Below are 23968 nucleotides of genomic sequence, written 5' to 3'. Positions count from 1 at the left end.
TGATGCAATCATAAAGAAGCTTACATCACTCTGCTGAACAAATTGCCCTAGATCAGCTCTAGAAATCATACAGTGTCGTGCTCTCTTATTTGTCAGTGTTTGATTTTGCAAAGGGACACATTTCTGTTTAGCCAAAGCGAGCAGAGATGCCTCGTACTTGTGTGAACAGTGCAGATAACTTCTGCTATGTTTGTGGTGAAGTGACTTTTGCATCACAAAAGCGCAGTATAACCACTATGGTTAAGAAAGCCTATCACCTTTATTTTGGCTGCAAAATTGGAGATCAGGACAAGAGGTGGGCCCCACACATATGCTGCAACACTTGTGCAACAAATTTTCACCAGTGGTTGAACAGGAAAAGGAAATTTATGCCTTTTGCAGTGCCAATGATTTGGAGAGAGCCAACAGATCATACCAGCAATTGTTACTTCTGCATGGTGCCTCAAGTTGGGAAAGGTGTGTCAAAGAAGAAAAAGTGGACTGTGCATTATCCAAACATTCCATCAGCTATACGCCCAGTACCCCACGGAGAAGGACTGCCGGTTCCTGATGCACCAGAATCATTCTCACTTGAGTCAGACGAGGAAGAGGAAGAGGATGAAATTTCTGGTCCTGAACCATTAATGTCACAGGACCCACATTTTCTCCCATCCTCCTCCCCTAAACCACACCTCATAACACAAGGTGAACTGAATTACCTTGTCAGGGGTTTGGAACTACCCAAGAGTAAGGCAGAGCTGTTGGGCTCCAGACTACAGCAGTGGAATCTCCTGGCAGGTGATGTTAGGGTTTCCATGTTCCATGACCGTCAAAAGGATCTTGTCCCATTCTTCTTCATGGAAGGTGATCTTGTAGCCTGCAAAAAGATCGATGGTGTGATGGCAGCCCTCAACATCGTTCACGATCCAGATGAGTGGATACTGTTCATTGATTCATCGAAGACGAGTCTTAAAGCTGTTTTACTGCATAATGGCAATGTTTTGCCATCAATTCCAGTTGGTCATGCAGTCCATATGAAGGAAACCTATGACAACATGAAACAACTTTTGAGGTGCATAAACTATGACCAACATCAGTGGCAGCTTTGTGGCGATTTGAAGGTTGCTGCTCTCTTGCTTGGTCTGCAGACTGGATACACAAAGTACTGCTCTTTTCTCTGCGAATGAGATAGTCGCGCAAGAGATTCCCACTACATCAAGAAAGATTGGCCACTCCGACAGTCATTGGAGCCTGGGAGGAAAAGTGTTCAGCATCCACCACTTGTTGAATCAAGGAAGATTTTGTTACCACCCTTACACATCAAGCTGGGTCTGATAAAGAACTTTGTCAAGGCCATTGACAAAACACAAGCAGCTTTCAAGTACCTCCGTGGAAAATTTCCAAGGTTAAGTGAAGCTAAGATAAAGGAAGGTGTCTTTGTTGGTCATCAGATTCATGAACTTCTTCGAGATGATGCATTTGACCATGCACTGCATGGCAAGGAAAAGACGGCATGGAAAGCCTTCCAGTTAGTGGCAATAAATTTTCTTGGAAACAACAAGGCAGACAGCTACAGGTTGTTGGTGGAAAACCTCCTCAAGGCATACAAAAGCCTTGGTTGCAACATGTCACTAAAGATAGTGCAAAAAATGTATCATCTAGATTTTTTTCTACCGAACTGCGGAGCAGTGAGCGACAAGCATGGCGAGCGATTTCACCAGGACATTGCAACAATGGAGAAACGCTATCAGGGCAAATGGAGCCCATCAATGCTTGCAGACTATTGCTGGACAGTCACAAGAAATGCTCCATTTAATGAATACAAGAGACAAGCCAAGAAGCGCCGAGTAGACACTAAATAGGACTAAACTATGTGCATAATAGTTTTTTGCCTTTTGTTTCATAATAAATTTTATTTATATAACTCTTTTGCTAATTTTTAAAGTATTACAGAAACAGGACAGGTGAAATATTATCATGTAAAGCAACCATAAACACATGAAAAGACCTAGGTTTATAATTTATGATTAAAACTCTATCTACACAATATACATAGATATAAAATGTAAAAACTTAAATATCTTAGAAACAGTACCCAGTTGTTTTAATTGTCATATTTGAATTCAGCACATCAAAATACATAATAAATAGCACATTTTATCTCTGAAGCAGACGACTTTTCAAAAATTGTAGACCAATGTATTCTATGATTCCCAGTCTGGAGCCCTCACCCCAGCCTGGTGAAAATGAGTCAGTGAGAGTGGGGGAGAATGAGTGACTGAGGGAGTGGGGATGGAGTGAGTGATGGGCAGGGCCTTGGGGAAGGGGCAGGACCTCAGGGAAGTGGGCAGGGCAGGGCAGGGGGCAAGGGTATTGGATTTTCTACAATTAGAAAGTTGACAGCCCTATGCCACAGGAAAAGCTTCCACTTCAGGCCCTGGAGGACTGCTCCTAGAATGTTCAGACTCTTCCCATGCTGGTGTTGTGGCTGCAGGCATCAAAACAATGCAAATGTCAGTGGACAGGTTCAGAGCTGGGACGTGCCTCATCCTCTAACCCCTCGACCTGCCCCATCAGCCAGCACATCTCTTCCCGACCTCTGACCCTCTGCTTTCCAGCTTCCCTGGCCTGCTCATCTCTACAGCTAACCAGATTGCTTGCAGCTGGGGGCAGAGAGGGATTTGGGGTATCAAAGGCTGAGCGTGGTGCTGGAGCATTTGACATCCCACCAGTGCAAAGCATGCTGGGATGGCAGTGTTTTAGCACCCTTTACGGTATTCGCACTGGGCTCAAGTCTATGCTCAGTCTGAAGTCAGGGCTAAAATGCACACCGACCTTGCTTGGAGAAGGCCCAGGCCCTTAGTCCGCTGCTGCCTGAGGAAGAGAATCTGTTATTACTCCTACCCCACAGAGGGCGTGATTAGCCATAAAGGGCGACTATATCCAAATGAGGCACAGACCTGTAGCCAGGGGAACGGTGCTGGAGCTGTCAGTATATGCTGGCCCTAGCTCCTGGAACTATAGCATTCGATACACATGCTGCTAAACCCGTTGCGTGGTGTCTGGCACAGACATGCCGCACGATGCAGACATGTAATGCTGACAGCACGGCACTGGTCACCACCAACCCTTGCTCTGTGTGCCATGTAGGCTAAACAAACAGCCTGGGCTCTGCTTTCTCAGGCCGCCGCTGCTTGCGCCTGCAGGGCCTTGCCTAGCAGTTTAGCTGCCAGTTTGCCCTTCCCATGCTTTCAATGCCTTGCCTGTGACCTGGTGGCCCAGCGCATGGCTGTCATGGAACTGTAGAGACAGCAGTAGGTCTGCAGATGGGTTTGTAGGAAGCAGCCGCAGCCACCATGTGTGAGCTCCACAGAGCTGGGGGCTGTTTGAATCTAGGTGTTTGCTTCAGGCCCATCCACTATCCCCACCTCACCTCAGTATAAGGCTACTGCCAGTCACCATCTAGCCCCATGCCCAGGGGCAGACTGCAGTATCAACCTACTCATCACTGACAAGGTTGGGTTTGGACCTGCTGCCTTGGCCTACCCCTGGGCAGGGCCGGCTCCAGGGTTTTGGCCGCCCCAAGCAGCCAAAAAAAAAAAAAAAGCTGCAATTGCGATCTGCAGCGGCAATTCAGCGGGAGGTCCTTCACTCCAAATAGCTGGATGTGCCGCCCCTCTCTGAAGTGGCCACCCCAAGCACCTGTTTGGTAAGCTGGTGCCGGCCCTGCCCCTGGGCTGCCCTCTGCAACCCCCAGTACTCCTTGGCCTTCTTTCCAGGCTGGAGCTCCCCAGCTCCTCAGCCTTTCCCCAGCCCTGCTCCACTCAGGTACCCTGTCTCTAGCTCCCTGCAGCCAGGCCCATCTCCCTCTACAGCTAGAGAGAGACTATGTCTGCCCCTGGCTTCCCTACCTTTATAGGGCCAGCTGAGGCCTGATTAGGGTGTGGCCCAGCTGCGGCTGCTTCCCCAGCTCTCTCCCAGGGCTGTCTTTAAACCCCTCTGGGCAGGAGCGGGTAACCACCCCGCTACACAGCAAAAAAACCCAATGCCGATTCCATGACACCAAAACCTTACACAAATGTGTGTTGATTTTGCCAAACAGATTTGGATGGGGTGGAGGAGGGAAGAAACCTTCAAAAAAGTGACATCTTTCAATTTTCACTTTGAAACTTTTCATTTCAAACTGTTCATTAATTGTATTAAAAAAAATCAGAACTAGTAACGAGTGGTTGAAATCGACATGAAACATTTCAGTTTTGTCAAAGTGAAACATATTGTCCCCCCCCCCTTTTTTTTTTTTTTTGCCATTTGAAGAAATTTTCATTTTTGCTTCAACCTGAAACTTTTTTCACCCCAGCTCTAGTGAGTAGTCCTGTCACCCTGGAGAACAAGGCCACTGGTGGAGCATTGTGGCAAAAGCTGGCATCACCACTGCCCATGTTGGGCCTGCTGTGTGGCTAAATAGAGGTCACCAGGCCCCAGCGATGGCCACCCAGTGCCGTTCTCCATAGTAAAGCCACATTTTTCTTTTGTTAGTCCTGCTACTCCAGGGCTGGAATTGTCAAAGGAGTCGTAGACACCCACATCCCACTGCATTTCAGTGCGTTGGGTGCATAGTGTCTGTGGAAAGCTCAGCCCAGGCCCTTCAAGAGCATGTGACCATCACAGCTGCCATTTTCAGTGCCTCCCTAGCGACTCCAGTTCTGCCTGCAGTCACCTTCCTATGCTGGAGCATGTGGGCTCACATTTGCTGTTGGTATTGAGGCCTCGTGTGTTTCTGCACTGGGGCAGGGGGAAGTGGCCCTATCTCCTTCTCCAGGCTGAACAGAGAAATGGATTCATGGCACAGGGCACAAAAGTGCTTGTGTCAATGCAAAGTGTGGTGCACCACAGGTCGGTATGGCCAGCTGGAGCACATTTAGTGTGTGGAGCCAGCGTAGGCGGTTGCACACAACAAGGGAGAGCTGCTAGGTGTGCTCACCAAGCTGGGCAATCAGGAAAAAATATTTTAAAAATACCTGGGTTTTTTTTAAGGGGTGGGAGAGGATGGGCATAGTTTGGGGGGACAGAATGCATTGCCCCCCCTAAAAAAAGAGGTGAGGCTGGGGGGGCACACAGGTTCATGTGCTACTTCCCCCAATTTCTGTGAATGCTAAGCTGTCCGGGGCTTTCTCTACTCGTCCTACCGGGGATGGGAAAGAGGACTCTCATTCCCACGCTGCTCCTCCCACCAGCCAGTTTCCGGCTTTCTTGGCCCCTCTCCCAGCAAACAGGGGAGCAGAAGGGGTGGCATGGAGCTGCTTCTCCTGCAAGGTGCTTACTGCCTCTGCAGCTGGATGCTGCCTCCTGTAAACTAGTTCTAGTCATCGTCCCCTTCTATGTGTGCTGGGTGCCCTGTTTTCTGTACAATGGTGAGTACCTGCAGTGGGGCAGGGGGAAGAGGCAGTGGGGAAGGAAGGGGGATGGGATAGGACGGGCGATGAGAAGGGGATAGGGGAATGTGGGAGGGGGCAGGGGACAGGGTGGAGAGGAAAGAGGATGGGGTGGGCAGAGGAAAGGGGAGAGGATGGAGCAGTGGGGAAGGGAAGGAGGAGGGGATGGGGCCAGGGAGGGGGTGGGAAAGAAAAGGGGATAGGGGAATGACAGGGGGAAGCCCAGCATGCACTATCCCCTCAGCAGCAGCTGGGGCTCCCCCATTAAGCTGGCCCATCCCCCAGCACTAGCAGACCAGCGACCACTCCAGGTGGGGGAGAGACCCAGTGAGCCAGGGGAACCGGCTTCAGCATGCATGTATGTGTGCCACCCCCGTCCCCAAATAGACCAGTCAACCTACGCCTATGTGGGGGAGGCTTCCAGGCACCGTGACCCACCAGCGCAGTCACGGTGGGGCATTGTGGGACAGCTGATGGAGGACTGTGATGGCCACACAGCTCACAATGGCTACACTTGCAATGCAGTGACTGGCTCAATGCCATTTGGGCAGGTGGGCAGGCAGCACCAGAGATAAATTTGGACATAGACACGTGCAAATAGGTTGACACAAGGCGACTTACTTCAGCCTAGTTAGTTTGGTAGCGTAGAGGAAGCCTGAGGTCTTTTGTCTACTCCTTGGTTTCTCTCAGAAATCAGATCCACCTCCTCCTGTATCTCTCTTCACCATCCCTCCCCCACCCACCCATATTTCCATGTTCCCTCTCCCCATAGGTCAAACCATTTCATTTGTAAAGCTACCCCCATGCCAAAGAGCAGGTCAGATAGTGATCCCAGGGCAGAATACAATCTTCTTGGGCTCTGACATCTGGAGTTTTGCCAACATTCTGTCACCGCAGCTGCCTCCTTTTGATCCTCCCCTTTCTCCCCCATCCAAAAAAAAAAACCTGATATTTTCCTTTGTTCATGAAGTAAAAATCCTGAAAATGTGAAAAAAAGAACAACCCTTCTTCTACAGTGCTGGACAAAGGGGAAACTTTTACAGCGAGGATCCTGTCACCATGGCAGAGAAGCAGCTGCCATTGATGTAAGCATCATAGCAGAAGAAAATTCACATGTGCTCCAGAAAGGGAGCTCTCATTCCTATCCCTCCTGAGATATGATGACCCCGGAAGAAAGGCATCTCTCCCAAGAGTGGGGACACCCGCAAAAATGCCCAGCGAAGGCTGGTAATTTTTTGGTGCTGTAAATGTCCTCCTTTGATTTGATCCAAGGTTTCCTGGGGCGCTCCAGGATCTGACAGCAATCCAGAACTCTTAGGGACAGACTTTCAAAAGAGCTCAGCACCCAGCAGAATCTGTTGCAACAGTGGCAGCAGGGCTGGGTGGGAAATGGTTTTCTCGTCCTGTGAAAAATTTTACCATACTGAACAAATTTCCCATCCCAAATCCCAAAGTGAAAAATTTTAGCACACTGAAAATCTGAAAAAAAAAATTAATTCAGGTAAATCAAAATGTTTCATTTAGATTTCGATCATTGGGTAGGTGGGTGGGTGGGGGTGTAAACCTTTTTTAGTTGTAATTAGCTTAATTTTCAAAACATGAAGTCATTTCAAAGCGGCAAACTGGAGTTTTTCATTGGGAAAATGAGAGTGCAGAATGTTTGAAAATGTTCTTCTTTTAACCATTTTTGCGAGTCAAAACTTTGTCAAAAAATGACCCTTTCCCATGCACCATTTCGGTTTTGATAAATCCATATTTTTCAGTGAAAAAACTGTGTCAAAAAATTCCCACCCTGTTCTAAACTGGCAGCTCAGCTACCATTTAGGCATCAAAACCAGTGGCTAGACTTTTGGAAGAGCTCAGCCAATTGAGTGCAAGTTGGGTACTAAGCTATTTTGAAATCCTGACCCCTATTAACTAGTACCCTTTACTTCATACATGCTCATACAGCTTATCCCAGTGAGCACTGCTGTAGACATTCACAGATAGATAGAGCTAGTTTCCTTTACAATACCCAAAGCCACTTGCTGCTGGTTCTCAAACAAATTTGAACCTTAACCCAGGTGTGTTGAAGGAGGTCATTAAGGTTCATGGACCTGTCAAGCACATCCGGGGGATGAGTTTCAGGTCGAGTGTACAGCAAACCTATTATAGTTTGGTGTCACAAACCTTGTGGAAGCGGCAGTTTCACATTTCTTTGATCGCAAACCAGGCAAAATTGGGCAGTTGTGACTGACTTTTCCTTTGAATTTTGGGATGGGTTCAAACCCTAGAATCCTCTGGTGTAAACACTTCTGAACTCTGGGGAAAATCAGCTGCAGTTCTTAGCTTTGCAGCTGGTCACTAGTGGCTAGATTTTCTAAAGTCCTAGGCATTCAGCAGCTCCCACTGGTTTCAAATAGGAGGCGGCAGGGCAGGAGGGGGAAATTCTCCATTGTTCTCAATAGGAACTGCTGGGTACTTTTGAAAATCTATCTTCCTCCTCGGCCATTGAAGTCAATGGGAGTTTTGCTGTTGATTTCAATGGGCGTGGTTCTGATCATTCCACTCCCATTATGCCTTGCATACACACACCAACATGAATGGGAGTACTGGAAGAGGGAAGTAGTTCTCAACTTGCGTAAGGGTATCCAAATCTGGCCCAATAGGAGCAGGAGCAGGCCCCAGCTCAGCAATTGGACACCCAATCCAAATGCACACACCAATACTCTAGGAAAGTTTGGATCCTTTCCATCCATTGCAAGATCCAGGTCCCTAGCAAACCAATCAAAAGCCAGAGGCATACAAAACACGCTTGTCTCTGATGTGAATGCATTTCCAGGTTTTCCAGGAGGCTCTTTAGAGGAAGGAGTGAGTCAATTTCACATGTGATATATTTCACCCTCTAGACTTTCTTTGGGTCACTTCAGATCTTCCAGTTATTCACTGGTTCTTGCGAGCTTGTCAGAAATAGTAGGGGTCTATATCCAGCATAAAGCCAGCAGAGTAGTTGATAAGCAAATGATGTGCTGCAGTAACCGCCAGCCCAAAAGGGAGGTTTGATATAGTGCTCAGGTGTATGGGCATGTGATTGCCTCTTGCTGTGTGGATCAGGCATGTATGAATATGAGACATGCTCAGTTCATACCAGCAGCGCTGGGAGATCATGTCATAACTCATCTCTGTAAAAGCCCATAGAGAAGGAGTCTGGAGACCACATCAAAAAAAATCAGTTAAACTGAACAGTAGCACCTCTTGCTATGCCACTGCCCACTGACAGCTCTGCTAATGCATCTCAATTCAGCACTCCCACCCCACCCTGCTCCAGTCCTGGTTTCCCCTGAGCAGAGTTTGTCAACTGTGCAACCTGTGGGGTGGTTTCAGGTATTGTATAAATGAGATCACCAGACTCAGTGTTACCAGTTCATTCCCCTGTCTCCAGCAGTGAAGGGTATGCCAACCTGCCCCATCTGTTGGCCTTTCCTGTGGGAACCCCTGACTCTGAGCACAGAAAGACACTGTTTCCCACCTTTGCTTTCTTCTTGTTTTTCAGGTTTCCTGTGGAATCACAGGGGTTAGCAGTTCAAAACCTCAGCATGACCCAGTGCTCAGCTGAGAACTCTGCCCCAACAGCAGTCTAGCCACAGGCAGTTCATGCAATCAGAGGGCACTGCGGGCAAACCTTAGTTCAGCGGATGGCTTCCAGCTGCACTCTGGTGATGACTTGGCTGTTACTTTGGGAACTCCAGGGCACTTAGGAAAAGCAGGCTAGGAAACATCATTATAGATAAGAGATGGGGTCAGGAAGAGATGAACTTTGATCGTGGAGGATTTTGATTACTCAGATTCAGACAGTGATAACACAAGGGCGCAGATTCCCATGAAGGGACCTTGCCTCTGGAGGGAACTCCTGTGTTTCTTTTCTATACACTCTGCTGAACAGCTCCAGTCCTCCCATACCAGCAAAATGAGAGGCTATATCTCTGCAGCCGCAATGCAGCCAATTAAGCACAAGCAGAGTTGCTGGTTTGGGAGCTCCAGTGCTCCCTTTCACCCACCAGGAGTACTCCGATTCTGAGAAGTAGCCTTGAAACCTACCAGGAATGGTTCCTGATTTGAACAGAATGCTCCTTCTCCTGTACCTTCAACCCTAGGGTTACCATATTTTAATTTTAAAAAAGGAGGACACTCCGGCCCCGCCCCAACCCTGCTCCAACTCCACCCCTTCCTCGCCCCTGCCCCTTCCCCAAAGTCCCCGCCCCAACTCTGCCCCCTCCCCTGAACGCTCCGCCCCCCTGCTCCTCCCCCTCCCCTGCTTCCCACAAATCAAATGTTCGTGGGAAGCCTGAAACAGGGAGGCAGCAGGTAAGCTGGGGCTGGGGCGGGGTGGGGCGAGGCACGGCGCGGCCCCGTCCGGTCACCCCGGCCAAGCGGCTCCCTCCGGCAGCCGGCCGGCCCAGGCCAAGAGGCTCTGGCCTCGGCGTCTCCCGCTCGGCTCGGCTCGGGCCCTGGGGCACCGGCCCTGGTTCTGGCCCGCCCGGCCCCGGTTCCGGCCCGCCCTGGCCCCGGCCCCTGGCCAAGCACCACCGGCCCCGGCCGCCGGCCGAGCACCGCCGGCCCGGACCCAAGCCCCACGACCCCTCCCTCCCTATTTTCCCGGACATGTCCGGCTTTTTGGGATTTCCTCCCGGACGGGGATTTGAGGCCCAAAAAGCCAGACATGTCCGGGAAAATCTGGACATATGGTAACCCTATAAAACCCAGTTTCTTTGTAAGCTGTCTGGCCAGATGTCGCACCATTGCATAGTCTCTTACTACCAGCTTGTCATGTCTTAGCCAATCATCCCAGTTCATACTACATTCTGCATCTATCTCTGTCTATGTATCTAAGCAGTCATCACCAAGGGACCTAAGCACCATATAAGTCAGAGCCATAACACGCTCTTTATAAAATAAACAGTAAGATGTAGTCTCTCCACTGCGATCTTGAGTGAGAATATTTAGTATTCATCTGCCTAGAGCCACAGGCCATTTTCAAGAGACGAGGCTAAGGATCTTGCACCATCTCCTAAATGTAGCATCTCAACTCCCCACCATTCACATGACCATAGTGAGGACAACATGAAAGAACAGAACCTAAATCATGAGTTTCATTCATTCTGAGATGCTCACACAGGCAGGGGTAAGGACACAACAAGAGGATTTTTGGCTCATCTCCTTAAAGGTATTTAGGAACCTAACTCCTATTCAGTTCAAGGGAAGTTAGGAGCCTAAACTTTGAGGATCTGGCCCTTTCTGATTCCAGGCAACTGACTATGAGTGACTTGTTTAGTTCCCTTGCCTGCCTTGGACTGAAAGAAACTTCCTTAATATTTCTTGCAGCTCTCTCTCCTTGAGTCACTCTGCAAGTCGCTATTCAACCTGGAAATGGAGCAGAAAGAGAAAGACTAGAAGGAAAAAAATAAGGCAGCAGAAGACTATAAACAAGACTATAAAAACCACAAGCGAAGAGTCTAAAGCTACATTTCGTAGCCTCCTAAAAAGGTTTCCTTCTAAAACAGTATAAATACTAAAGAAGTTGAAAATTTTTGACCCAAAAATCTTCCCAGTGCAATAGTGTTTTGGTTTGTTTGGTCAAACATCTAAATCTTTTGTAGGAAAATGATGATTTTGACATTGTTTTCTGATCTTTTGCCAGGCAAATTCAAAACAAAACATTTCATTTTGAATCAATAGTTGGCTATTTCACAGTGTGAAAAATATCAAAAAATGTTGGCATTTGTAAACCAAATCTTTTGCTGTGATCAAAAATGGTCACATTTTTCATTTTGACATTTCCAAATAGAATTTTTAATTCCTTGAAAATGGTGGATATTTCAACTTTTTGTCCCATTTTTGAGACAAAAATAAATGTTTAAATCTCAGCATTTCCTGGCACATAGAAATTCTATTTTCTGAACTGCTCTACTGACTAGAGTCTTCACCAAGACCGAGTAGAGCTGGGTAGTTTTTTTTCAACTAAACATTTTTTTGGTAGGAGAATGTTGACTTGTCAAAACTGAAACTTCGTAGAAAGGGTTGGTTTTTGACAAATTTCTTAATTACAAATTTTTCTTTAAAAAGTTTCAAAATCGTCAAAACAAAATGAAAACATTCAATTTTTTGGTTCAAAACGACTTTTCATTTTGAAATTTAAATTAATTTAATGTAAAGAAATGTAAAAAAAAGAGTGAGCTTAAAAATTTTCAAAATTCTCAAAAGGAAATGTTTTGCTCAAGCTGATCCAAAATTTTTTGGTATTTTTGGTTCACGAAAATTTTTGAGATTTTGACATCCCAATTTGGGACAAGAAAAAAACTCTTGAAAATTCTTGTGATGGGAAAAACCATTTCTTTTTTTTTCAAGCTCTAATGCAGAGAGTAAATCAGTGTAGCTTCTCTGAAGGCAATAGCAGTAGATTTGAGTTTTGCTTTAAGTTTAGATTCTTTTGTATCCCCTCTGGCAAAGGGAAAACACAAAGCAAATTGTTTTGGTTCGTTGCAGGTGGCATAGGCAAGGTTTTCAAGAGCTCCTCAGGATTTGGCTGACTTTGAAGCCCTACCATCTGTCACCGACTTTATCATCAGACCCAAGAGAAACCCAGCCTCTGAATGACTGTCCCTCTGCAGAGACAAGGCAAGGTTCCCATTGAGTGTCAATGAAAAGTTTGTATTGAACACAGCCAGGTTTCTATCCATGGTCAAAGTTGACAAGCGCCTCATGGTTCTGGGCTTCATGGAAGATTCACCCAGCGTTGTTCATAACATCACTGGGAAAATGAAAATATAAAGGGGAATGAATAATAAAAGCCGTTTACTACCAGATCATTCATCTCATCTGTCGATCTGTCAGTGAGGCCCCTCACATTGGGATCTCAGCACCATATCCCAGAGAATCAGTGGCAGAGCTAGAAGAACGATCCAGGAATCTGTGCATGGAGATCTATTCTTCACGCTGGCCTTTCACTGAAGTCAAACACTGTCACCAGCTGGGGAGGAGGGAGGCGTGCTGTGCTTTGAATGCTCTTGTTCTTCTGAGGAGCACTACAGTACAACTCCTGATAAAAATCAGCTTTGCTGGCTGCTACCTTGATATATTCAACCAAGGAGCCAGTATCAAGCCCTGTCATTTAGTGTCCTCCTGCCCCCAGTTATACAGACTCAGAGTATTGGTGCCTGACTGAGCAGTCCCCTCAGCATGGGTGGCTCTTAGGTAGATGTCTGTGCATAGACAGCAGCTCTCCTCCCATAGGCAATCAGAGATACAGAGCGAGCTGGGGTTTGACTCGTTTAGGAGACAGTGAGCGTCTAGCATGTTAAAGTCCTCTCTATGGCCCCATCTCTGTCATATCCGAGCATGTCACAAACATTAATGGATTTTGCCTCCTAATGCCTTTGTGAGAGGGTGCTGTGTCATTATCCCCATTTTACAGATGGGGAAACTGAGGCAATTAAAGCTAAATTTTCAAAAACATTATTTCAGAGGGCCTCTATTTTTGGACGTGAGCCCTCACAGGTTTAAATGTCTTGCCCAAGGTCACACTGGACATCTACAGCAGAGATAGGGCTATAATAGGTCTCTTAAGTCCCAGTCTAGGACCTTAACCTTAAGTCCATCCGTCCTCTCTGCCGGTGCTCTTAATGCAACACTTTCTCTGTCCTTTAAAGGCAGTAGAGAAATGGCAGGACCATTGCATGGGAGATCCCCCCTATGCTTGTTCAGAAATGAAAAAGACACCATGGAAACCATTCCTACATGCCTGAGTCCATGGGTACGTCTATCATGCCATCAAAGGGCATGATTACCATTTGAGTAGACATACCCAAGCAAGCTAGGTAACTCAGGGGCCAGAGCAGCGAAGCCACTTCAGCATGGGCCGGACAAACCCATCCAGAACCCTGTGCTTTCAGTATAGACATACCCAATGTCTCTGTTGTGCAAGCAGTACCGACAGCCCGAGTGTGTCTGTTATCTGGGCATTTACCCAGCGCCCTGAGGCGTAATGCACCATGCCTTTGGGAAATTGATTAGGAGAGGCACAGAGAGGAATGCCATATTCCAGCTGGACAAAGCAATCCTAAAGAACCAGCAGGAGAAGGAAGGCGACACTCACGGGGGCATGGTTTATAAAGATCTGTTTATTTCATTCCTTTTTGTAAAAAAAAAATAATAATAATGTACACGTTGAGTTTAACATCCAGGACACCCATTACATCATACACCCATCAGCTCAGGCTTGAGCTCTCTTTTTTTTTTTTTTTTGCTCAAGGAAGGGGTTTTATTCCCTCTGCCCTCCTCCCCCTCAGAATCCCCCAATAAAGAGAGCTGCTTGGGAGACTGCACCTGCAAAGTCACCTTTGGGATTTTAGGAGCCAGGAGAGGTGTATGCCTTGGAGGTCAATGTTAGCAAACATGCTTTGTCTGGGCAGGGTGGCAAGTCTTTTAGACGGCTCCATGAGGGACCGTTAGCCTCACCGTGTATATGCTCATTTCAGGGCACGAGGGGGCCCAAGTCTGGGGGGAGATTAAAATGCTGATTAACCCTTTAGCTGCTTTTCCATGCTGCATGTTCTAACAAAACCTAACGCCAGTCGTAGCTACACAATGTAGGATAAGGGTGATCAAGTATCATGCTTCAGGTTGGATGATGGTCGCCTGTGAAGGGCTGGGAGGAATTCTCTCTCTTGCTTTTCCCTACACAGTGTTGCAGAGTCAGTCGCATGCATTTGAGGAGGAAGGAAGTTCCACTTTCCTCCAAAGCATCAGCTACAGGCAGGATTAGATAGCTCTAATGAGGAATGAGGTATGAGGAAATAGCGCCTCCTTCAGCACCTCTCTGCTATTTTTCACCAACTTGAGTGGAAGAGCCCACCTCCAACCCACTTGCAGAGAGCAATGAAGTTACTACAAGCCTTAAAACTGTGTCTCTTGATCTCAGGAATTTGTCCACAGTGAGACGTGTTAGCAATTTGGTTACGGTATTTAAGGCAGGTAGCAAGAAGCAGGAGCTGGGTGCTGGGATGGTGTTTGGAGTGGGGATAGAAGAATGAAAAGCCCTCCCTGCAGGATAATTTTATTACAAAATAGCAGATGAATTAATATTTTTTTAAAAGTAACAAACAAAAACATATCCAGAAAATAAACCTTCCACCACAGTTTTCCAGGTCCCGATTTGGTGTGTGTTCATATTATACAGTAAACAATTGCTTCAAATCCACATACAAAAATCTGTACAGCATTCCCTACTATTTACCAAAATCCCTCTGCTGTATTACATGCTCAGAAGCACAAACGACAATGAAAAGAGGACATTTACGCCCCAATATTTTGTTCTGAAGGAAGTTCAGGAAATCCAGCTAGTGGGTCCTGTGTCCCAAGGTGTTTAGAATATAGAAATAGCCCCCAGTGCTCTTCCCAGACTTTCTGATGGTCCACTCTTCTCAGTGCCCCATGACATAGCCATGTGTTGATCTGGGCTTATTACGTTTCTTTTGGGAATAATAATAGACATGCCAGTTGGCTGTGAGAGCCAAAGACCTTCTATAATGGTGCTCCACCTAGCAAGGAGGCACTATCCAAAAACCACTCTGGAGTATGCGGATTCCTCAAATGCTATCAAGCCCCATCCAAAGACCCAGCATGTCTCTCTTGGGGATCAGCTGAAGAGCAGAGCATTGTTTTGATGAAAAAATGGCTCTTGGACCAACATTTTTAAAATAGATATTTTCTATTTTCTTTCCCAAAAATAAAAGTAATAATAATATCCAGATATTTTTCAGTAAACTAGTTCAATTTTCAATCAAAAACATACAGTTTAAAAAACAATGGGGTTTGGTTCAGTTCTGAGGGAACAATTTGATTTTCAAAAAACTAATTTTAAATTTTTTGTTTTAAACTAACCATTTTACCGAAAACCGTTTTTCAAAAACAAAATCTTTTTCGGCCCAAAAAGGCTCATCAGGAAATTTTGAAAACAATGACATTTCCCACCAAACAAATCGAATGACCGTTTTTTACCCGCTCCAGTGAATAGGTAATGCCCATTAGTCCTCCACTGTCGGCATGACACTGCGTGGGTGTGAGAGATTTAACAGGGAGGAAGAGGCAGAGTTTGGTTCTTACTCAGCTCTAAAGCCATGAAGTCCAAGGCATAAAATATTTCACATTTTAACCTGCTTTTCATCTCTTTTGCAGGAAAATTTTCCTTTGATTCTGTTGAAATTTAGCATTTAAAAACAAAAAACAAAAGCACACAGTACGCCATGCAAAGTCCAGTCTTAAGGCTGCTACAACAAAGCCCTTTGCAGGTAAAGACTTTATCACTCCCTCATTGTGCTGTCATAATGCAGCTGATGTGGTACTTTATCAGAGGATCTCCCACCAGCCTTTCACACTGCGGGCTCCATACTCCCCCAAATCCACAGACAGAATGCGACTCTTGTCAACGTGTCCATGAGGGTTGCCCACACAGCTAGACGGTGGAATGTGGTCAACACGTAGCCCAACAGTGAGAGTCATGACTCTGATTTGCTAATGTTGCATTCTCCAGCTGCCCTATTCTATGGAACTGTTGTAACCAGGCTGCTAATCACGAGGATCCTGTGTTGTGGATATTTGGGATGTGTGCGTGTGGGCGGAGGAGTTTCATGAGCAACAGGGATGGTGGGAAAGGCCTTACAGGTTCAATATATCGTAATGCTATATCAGCTGAACCCAAGCCAACACTGGGTTGGGCTCGACAGGCTCCAACATGGCTAGTTTGGGTTCCCAGCCAATCCATCCACCCAGCCCTAACTTCCAGGAGCCAGGAGATGTGACTGGTTAAACATGTGTTGTTGTCTTACAATGAAATGCCTTCCAGTTTAGATAATCCCAAATGACAGAGACTCTGTGTGTGTGTGTGTGCGTGCGTGCATGCAGTACTGAAGGCCTGAACATTCTCAACAGCAAGACCTTTCTCAGTGCACAGAGAACTTCCCCACCCTGCAGTGATACAGTAGGATCCAGACAGAGAACCTCTCTCTACAAATGGATGCCTGCTGGCACAACTGATGGAGTACAGATTCAGTGGGAGGCATCTCATTGATGGATTCATGGCACACCGAGCCCAGAAAACGGCATGCCTGGGATTGGCCATGCTCTGGTGTGACATGGTGTTTGCTGGCATAGCATTGGTCAGAGCTCAGGATTAAATGCTTACTATGAAGCTTCGTTTAAAGCAAGTCATGAACTAAAAGGGAACGAGCCATGTACACAGAGAACCGTAGCATCAGAGTTGAAGACCAGAAATCCTAGATGATCTAATCTGATCTCTTGTATATCAGAGGCCACTAACCCTATAAACTGAGCACTGGAGAATTAGGACCACCACCTCATTGCCATGTTCCTGTGCACACCAGAATCTGTGCCAATGAAGCAGAGGCTGCCCTAAACACACACACATATGCACTCACACCCCATATATATATACACACACACACACACACCCTATATATATATATATATATACACACACACACACACTCACATATATATGCACACGTATACACCTATTTGACAAAGTACACGATAAAATAATGCATCCTTTACAGCAATAAACATATGGCACATATCAATTCCCCAGGGATCCTGGTATTATAACAAGGGCCTTTTATTAAAGAAATGCAGCCCCTGATGGCGGTGCATGGAGGAGCCTCCAAAATACCCTAGAAAGGGGCGGGTGCAATTCAGAGTTGCACCCTCAGGCTCCCTTCCTCGTTTATTTTGGCTCCAGTTATGATTATCCTTTCTGACTGCTTTTCAAGCCTGGCTTTGGAGGCCCTGACTGGGCATCTGCCATTTGTCAGGGTCAAAACAGGAAAGGCGGGACAGGCAGGCAGGGAGCATGCTGGAGGACCACAGCCACCAGAGCTTCCCAGACCATTTGGCAAGGAACTCAGGTGAGCTGGCAAGTCTGAAGAGCAGAATCAAGTCAGAGCCGGTAAGCCCAGGGAATGCAGCTCAGCAAGCCAAGACATGAGCCGTGTCCCTGTTCACAGACCCAGGGCCAAGCTCTGCAGAGACTGCTCCGCTCCCAGCTCCGCCTGCACATTTGGAGGTCACTGAAGTTTAATCCCAATGAATCATTGCAGTTGGGTAACTGATGTGGCCTAACATGTGCCCCCTGGACTGGAGAGATAAGCTGCTTAGAAAGCGCTGAATCAGGGACAGCCCAAACATTGAGACTTTGTGGGCAGCTTGCCAGGAATCCCAGGGGCACACCTACCGTAATGCATGTGTAAACCTAACTCAGTAACTAACGAGCATGCACAAGCCCTGACATCTGCCCTCCCTTGTATCTTCTTGGACAGACATACAGGACTCGCTATGTTCACCAGAAGTTTGATTGGCTTCCTTCAGGGCAGCGATGGGCCACATTTGACTTGTAGGCTGCAGGTGGGATAAAGTTTCCAGAATCTCCACAGCCCATGTGGTTTTGCCTATTGGTTGATTTTCTATCACACATCACTGTCTGTACATTATTTACATTTGTTCGCCAGGAAAAATCAAAGTACTGTTGAACATGCTAGGCTGATTACGTGTCCTGATTTGTTTCTTATCTACTACATTGCTGCAGTTTCAATGGGCATAGCCTATTCTTACTCTGCCCATGTTTAACTTTTCATGTGCTTCCGGGGTCTCCCCTGCACGCTGCACATCGAGGTGTTCTGAGGAAGACAAGTGAAGGCTCCTTGGAGAGCGTGGGGCCATGAACCTGTGAGGTAGGTAACATGATCACAGTTTGCACAAGTTTGTTTTCAAAGCTGCTTTTCTGAATGTGGTAAAATGCACAAATGGCAACAGGAAAAAGTGGTTTGTAATGACCAGTCTCTTGTGTTCGAGGCCTGCGGGGGGCCCCACTCAATGTATCCTTGGAAATCAAAGGCACACTGCATTCTGGGAAACCAGTGTGTCTTCTTTTTTTTTCTTCATGGGGACTGGCCACTTCCCGCCTCTGAAAGCCAGCCTGGTTCTCACAACAGAGAGAGCAGAAGCCAAAACCATCCTCCAAGCAGAAATGCTAAGGGCTCGATGTTGGACATGCCTGGCAAAGAAATATAGGAATTCACGACCCAAAGCCACCTCTCTTGCAGGAAATATCAGGTGGTCTCAGTGGAGCATGAACAATGGCTTTGTTGTCTGCTTGGGATCTGTCCCAGCTGTGGCGGAACTTCTTGGGATAGGTTTTCCTGCCCTTGTTTCTTGCAACCACAGGGGTGAAGACTAAAGACCTGACTTTCCAAACAAGCCATGGACACTCACTGCTATTCTTGCATGGCCTGGATGTCCTGTGTGCTACACTTCTAGTGGCAACTTGGTTATGGAATAGCTCAGTCCAAGAAGGCTCCACAAAGAACTTGATAAAGCCCTCCCAACAGCTGGCTAGCCCAGCGGCCCATCCGCCCGACATATTTCTGCTCATTCCCAACCAGAGGCAGACCCCAAAAGGGAAGGAAAGGCTCCAAAGAGTTTGACAAAAGGGAAAATTGCTTCGGAGTGAAAAATAAATAGCAAATTCACTGGAAGGGAGAGTCCTGGAGTCCAAGGAACATCTCCTGGTCAGGAAGTGGGATCCTGGCCAGGATACAGATATAGTTTTAATCATCCTTTACCTAAGAGTACCTTGGTGACAGGACACAAGGAGGAAGCGTGCACAGAGCTCACACGCTGCCATTTGATCACAGCACGGTTTTGTTCCTATGTACAAGACAAGTCATCCGTCCAAGAGGAAGGCGTCCCAGCTGCTCCTGGAAGGGAGGCAAGGGCGGGGTAGGAGTTCTGCCACTAGTTCTGGTGTCTCTTCATGTGCAGAGCCAGGTGGTCGGAGCGGGAGAAACAGCGCCCGCAGGCTAGGCACTTGAAGGGCTTGGCACCTGTGTGCTTGCGGTAGTGCCGGGTAAGCTCATCGGAGCGGGCAAAGCGCCAGTCGCAGCCTTCCCAGGTGCATTTGTATGGCTTCTCTCCTGCAGGGGGCAACAGACCAGAGGTTACAGTGTGCACCAGAGCAGCACACCAGTGTCCAATACTTACCTGTCTAGGCATCCATCTATCAGTCTCCATCCATCCTCCTCTAGCTATCCATCCACCCATCCCTTTCCTTCTAGCTATCCATCCATCCATCCCTTCTTTTCTAGCTATCCATCCATCCATCCCTTCTCTTCTAGCTATCCATCCATCCATCCATCCCTTCTGTTCTATCTATCCATCCCTTCCCTTCTAGTTATCCATCCATCCATCTCTTCCTTTCTACCTGTCCATCCGTCCCTCCCTTCTGTTCTAGCTATCCATCCCTCCCTTCTCTTCTAGCTATCCATCCATCCCTCCTTTCTAGCTATTCATCCATCCCTCCCTTCCCTTCTAGCTATCCATCCATCCATCCCTTCTCTTCTAGCTATCCATCCATCCATCCATCCATCCCTTCCCTTCTAGATATCTATCCATCCATCCCTTCCCTCACACACATACCCCACTCTCTTTCTATCCACCATTCACCCATGCTTACGCATACCCCTCTCGCTATCCATCCCCATACACACTCTTCTATCTATCCATCCCTCCCCCCAAATACGTACCCCTCTATCTATCCAACCATCCACTCATCCCTTCACATACCCCTCTAGCTATCCATCTCCATACACATTCCTCTATCTATCCATCCAACCCTCCCCCCAAACACATATCCTTCTATCCATCCATCCATCCCTTACCTTCTATACATCCATCCCTTACCCACACACATACCCCACTCTCTATCTATCCACCATCCATCAATCCCTACACATACTCCTGTATCTATCCATCCCTCCTCCTGTATCTATGCATCCATCCATACCTCCTCCCAAACACATATCCTTCTATCTATCCACCATCCACCCATCCCTACACATACCCATCTCGCTATCCATCCCCATACACACTCCTCTATGTATCCATCCTTCCCCCACTATTCATCCATCCTGCCTCCCAAACATCTATCCTTCTATCCATCCATCCATCTATCCATCCCCATACGCACCCCTCTGTCCAACCATCCATCCCTGGACATATCTAGCTAGCTAATTATTGTGGTATGTAGGCATGTTCTCCTATGACATGTACAGTCACTCATTGGGCGATCCCTAACCCTTCTTGCTCAGCTGTACCTGAACAGTCACTCTCCATACCGTGAGCTTCCCCTCCGAGATGAGGGTATGCCTATGGCAACTGAGTCAGGCTCAGCCAGGTCAGGCTGCAGTGCTTTGTACAAAGTCCCTGGGCATTTTTGCTTTGAGTTTTGATGAAACATCAACATTTTCCATGGAAGATTCCAAAGATTTTTGTTTTCCAGCTAATTTTCCCCTAGAACTCTGTCCCCACCTCACATTCCAACCTGCTCTATATTGGCCCGTCACACTGACATTTTGATGTGCAGAAGAGCTCCTGCAGGACCTTTTCAGTGTGTTTTTGTGTCTCAGTGTCCCCACCTCCCTGTTTATCCTGCAGATCAAATGGGGAAGTGTCTCAGTCAGCCAGGAGCTTGTGTGGAAAAGCCCATGCCAGCCTAACCCGGCTCTTCTCCAAATCTGGACAGACTGGCCACACCCTGCAGTGGCTGCAGCCCGGGAAGCTGAGCTGAACTCTGGACTGAGTGCCGCAGCCCACGCTTTGGCAGGGCGTGGTCCCCTCAAATATTAGTCCTCGCTCTTTAACAGTCTGAGCAAGCAGGCAGAGTTCATGGAATGTGCTGACTTTCCCGACCTCAAATATTTACCATTTCATCGGCCAATTATGGAGAACTTAACAACAGCTCAAGTGCACGTACACAGGCAACATGCATTTGCATGCCCCAGGATGGGTGCACATCATATGTGCCCACAGACACAGGCATGCATATTTGAGTATACACATATCTGTGCATGCACACAAACAAGAGCTCTCGCACACACATACGAAGTTATCACATGATGCATGCACACACAAACCCATGCATGCTAACACAGAGACATGCATCTCTGGGCACATACGACACATACTCATAAACATGTCTGTTTTCATGCACAGAAAGCTTCAGTATACAAGTATATGTGTACATTTGCATGCCCCCACATAAACATTCCCATGCACACATGCACACACACAGAATGAGGCGTGAACCCAGCAGCAAACAGAATGTGAAGAAATGCAAAGCACCTTAGCTTTCTGCCAGGTGTGAGAAATATGTTTATGGCTCAGGTCAATAAGAATTTAAGCTCGATTTACAAGCAGCACTTGGGAAATTTTATGGCATTCTCAGGATCACATGGGTTTGTGGGCGTCTTTATTAGTTTTCTAAGCTGAAAGACAAAGGCGAGGTTTGCCCCGCTCAGACTCAGCCATTGTCCCAGGCAGGTCATCTGGCTGGGTCAGCCCCACCAAGGCCTTTTACTTTCAAACAATAACAGGTTGATCTCCAGGATGGAAACAAAATGCTTTCCATTGTCCCGCAAGCTGGCTCCTTCCCCCAGGACAGCACGGCAGGACAGGCTGGAACAATGGGCCCAATTGGCATTCCGATCTCCGGGAGGTGGGTGAGCGGCCAGTGGGTTATATATTTAATCGCACAATGGTGCCAGGGCAATGAATGGTGTCCCCTGGAGATTGATATGGCCTAGACCATAGCAACAGGCAAACCACAGGGGAAGGTGTTTGTAATTGGGCCTGATAGACTTCCCAGGCTAGATCCAATTGGGTGGGTTATCCCAAATGGCTTTATTAACCCTTCAAGTGACTGAGCGACTTGTGGGATGCTACTTGTGGGATGCAACATGCGGGTTAATACTCTGGCCTTTCCAATCTAGATTTCTGGGTACTCATTAGGCTGAATATGGCGGCCTTGAGCTTGTGCCTGGGGAATACTTGCCTGCTACATAACCTCCCAATATAGTTGACTCATCAATGGCTTCCCCTCCACCATTCTGGATTTCCCCCTAGCTACTTCCACTAATACTTCTCTACCAGTTCAAGGCACATCCTCTTTTGTCCCTCTGCCCCATGAAGAGGGCATCTTGAGGCAGGTGGTGGAAGGAAGTGGTATCATGTCAAACTCAGGCCCAAGCAGGGCCAATAAAATGGCTCCAGAGAGAGGCTGGGGTTTGTCTCATCGGGTCACTGCACAATGGTTCAGACAACTTTTGAGGGCTACCCACCTCTCATGCGAAGGGCTAATGGGCAAGGGCAGGGACCTGGTTGGGATCAGGAGAAGAGCTCTTTATTTGTAAAGAGGGGATGGTTGTTATCATCTCCCCATCCTGAAGCTCCTTCCCTGGGAACTCAGTGCCCTTCCTTACTACTGTCTGCCCATGGTAGCTTGGATGCAGCTCTTGGCCTTCTTTCCTCCCATCTCCTCCTGAGGCATTCTACGGCATGCGCCTCTACGGCGCACGGCTGAGAAAATACTGCACCTCATGCCTTGTTCAGGGGCCTGATAAGATGAAATAGGAGCAGAGCCAGGTGGGAGAAATGATTCCCAGGCTTGGGACTTGCTTTGTGATTTGTTCGTTGCTCATAAAAAAAGAAAAGTGACCCCAGGGACAGCTTAATTGCACCCAGTAAAGATCAACACTTCTATAAAAGAGATTTATGAGGGGAGCTCTGGCTCTGGGACTGGCCAAGAATCTGATAAGGGCTCAGGCTGTCCTCGGAGGAGCCCTCCGCCTGCCTGCGCTGAGAGGGGCCGGGGGCTGGTTTTATGCAGGGAACGCTGGGGCACTGTTGAATATGTTTTGTTTTAATTAATTGTTCAGGGCCCAGAGTATCGAACCCTAGGACTCTCCCCTGGCTCAAAGGGGAAACAATTCACAAAGGGGATGACCCTTCCCCTTCTGTTTTCTCCTCATACACTGTGTATATGCGCCCAATTACCTCAGGCTGCAATCCCATTGGCTAAGCAGTGCAAGGCCTGGTTAGTACTTAGATGGGAGACCTCCAGGGTAAATGCAGAGGGCACAGAATGCAATGGGTGGGACTCCTCCCCAAGTCTGTATTGAACCAATACCCCAGCCGGGTGCAAGAGGTATCTAAAGGTAACTCAGGGCATGTCTACACAGTGGGGTAATGTGCGGATGCGATTTCTAAAGCACACTAACGTGTCACGCATTAATTAGTCCTGCTGGTGTGCACTAAAATCCCCCTAGTGTGCTTTAAAGTAGTGCTATTTGAAACATTAGGGAACTTTTAGTGCACACCAGCAGCATCTACACAGACCAATTATTGTGCAACATTTTAGTGTGCTTTAGAAATCAGACCCTTGGAGTTCACACATTGCTGCACCATGTAGACCAGCCCATAGTTAGATCCTCTGCAGTAGTTAATAGGCATCACACACACATGGATAGGCAAGCATGCACTGTAGTGTACAGCTACCGATTTTCTGTTGCAACTGGTATGTCTTTTGTTCTCTCAAACACAGCTAGATCTCTCTGATTGGTTCCTCCACAAACACCACTAGATCTGTTTATCTAACTGTATTCACTGTGTTAGCG

The 23968-nt window shown here is 47.3% G+C and overlaps 1 protein-coding gene and 1 long non-coding RNA gene across 2 annotated transcripts in view; one reads left to right on the top strand and one right to left on the bottom strand.

Annotated features, from left to right (window-relative positions):
- The first annotated feature begins 5242 nt into the window (after positions 1-5242).
- On the top strand, positions 5243-12235 carry LOC117883301. The gene is made up of 3 exons (XR_004647230.1): positions 5243-5390; positions 10773-10934; positions 11934-12235. It is a non-coding gene; the product is annotated as an uncharacterized LOC117883301 (long non-coding RNA).
- Positions 12236-16923: 4688 nt separating this feature from the next.
- LOC117882602 (Krueppel-like factor 5) overlaps positions 16924-23968 on the bottom strand; it is a 41923-nt gene continuing 34878 nt past the window's right edge. The window contains exon 5 of the mRNA XM_034781100.1: positions 16924-19432. Within this exon, the coding sequence (XP_034636991.1) occupies positions 19254-19432 (179 nt within the window). The 3' untranslated portion in view covers positions 16924-19253. The remainder of the gene's footprint in view (positions 19433-23968) is intronic.

This window comes from Trachemys scripta, chromosome 9 (genome assembly GCF_013100865.1).
Source record: "Trachemys scripta elegans isolate TJP31775 chromosome 9, CAS_Tse_1.0, whole genome shotgun sequence".
NCBI lineage: Eukaryota > Metazoa > Chordata > Testudines > Emydidae > Trachemys > Trachemys scripta.
Note: the sequence above shows the minus strand (reverse complement) of the source record. Positions and strands in the feature narration are given on the sequence as shown.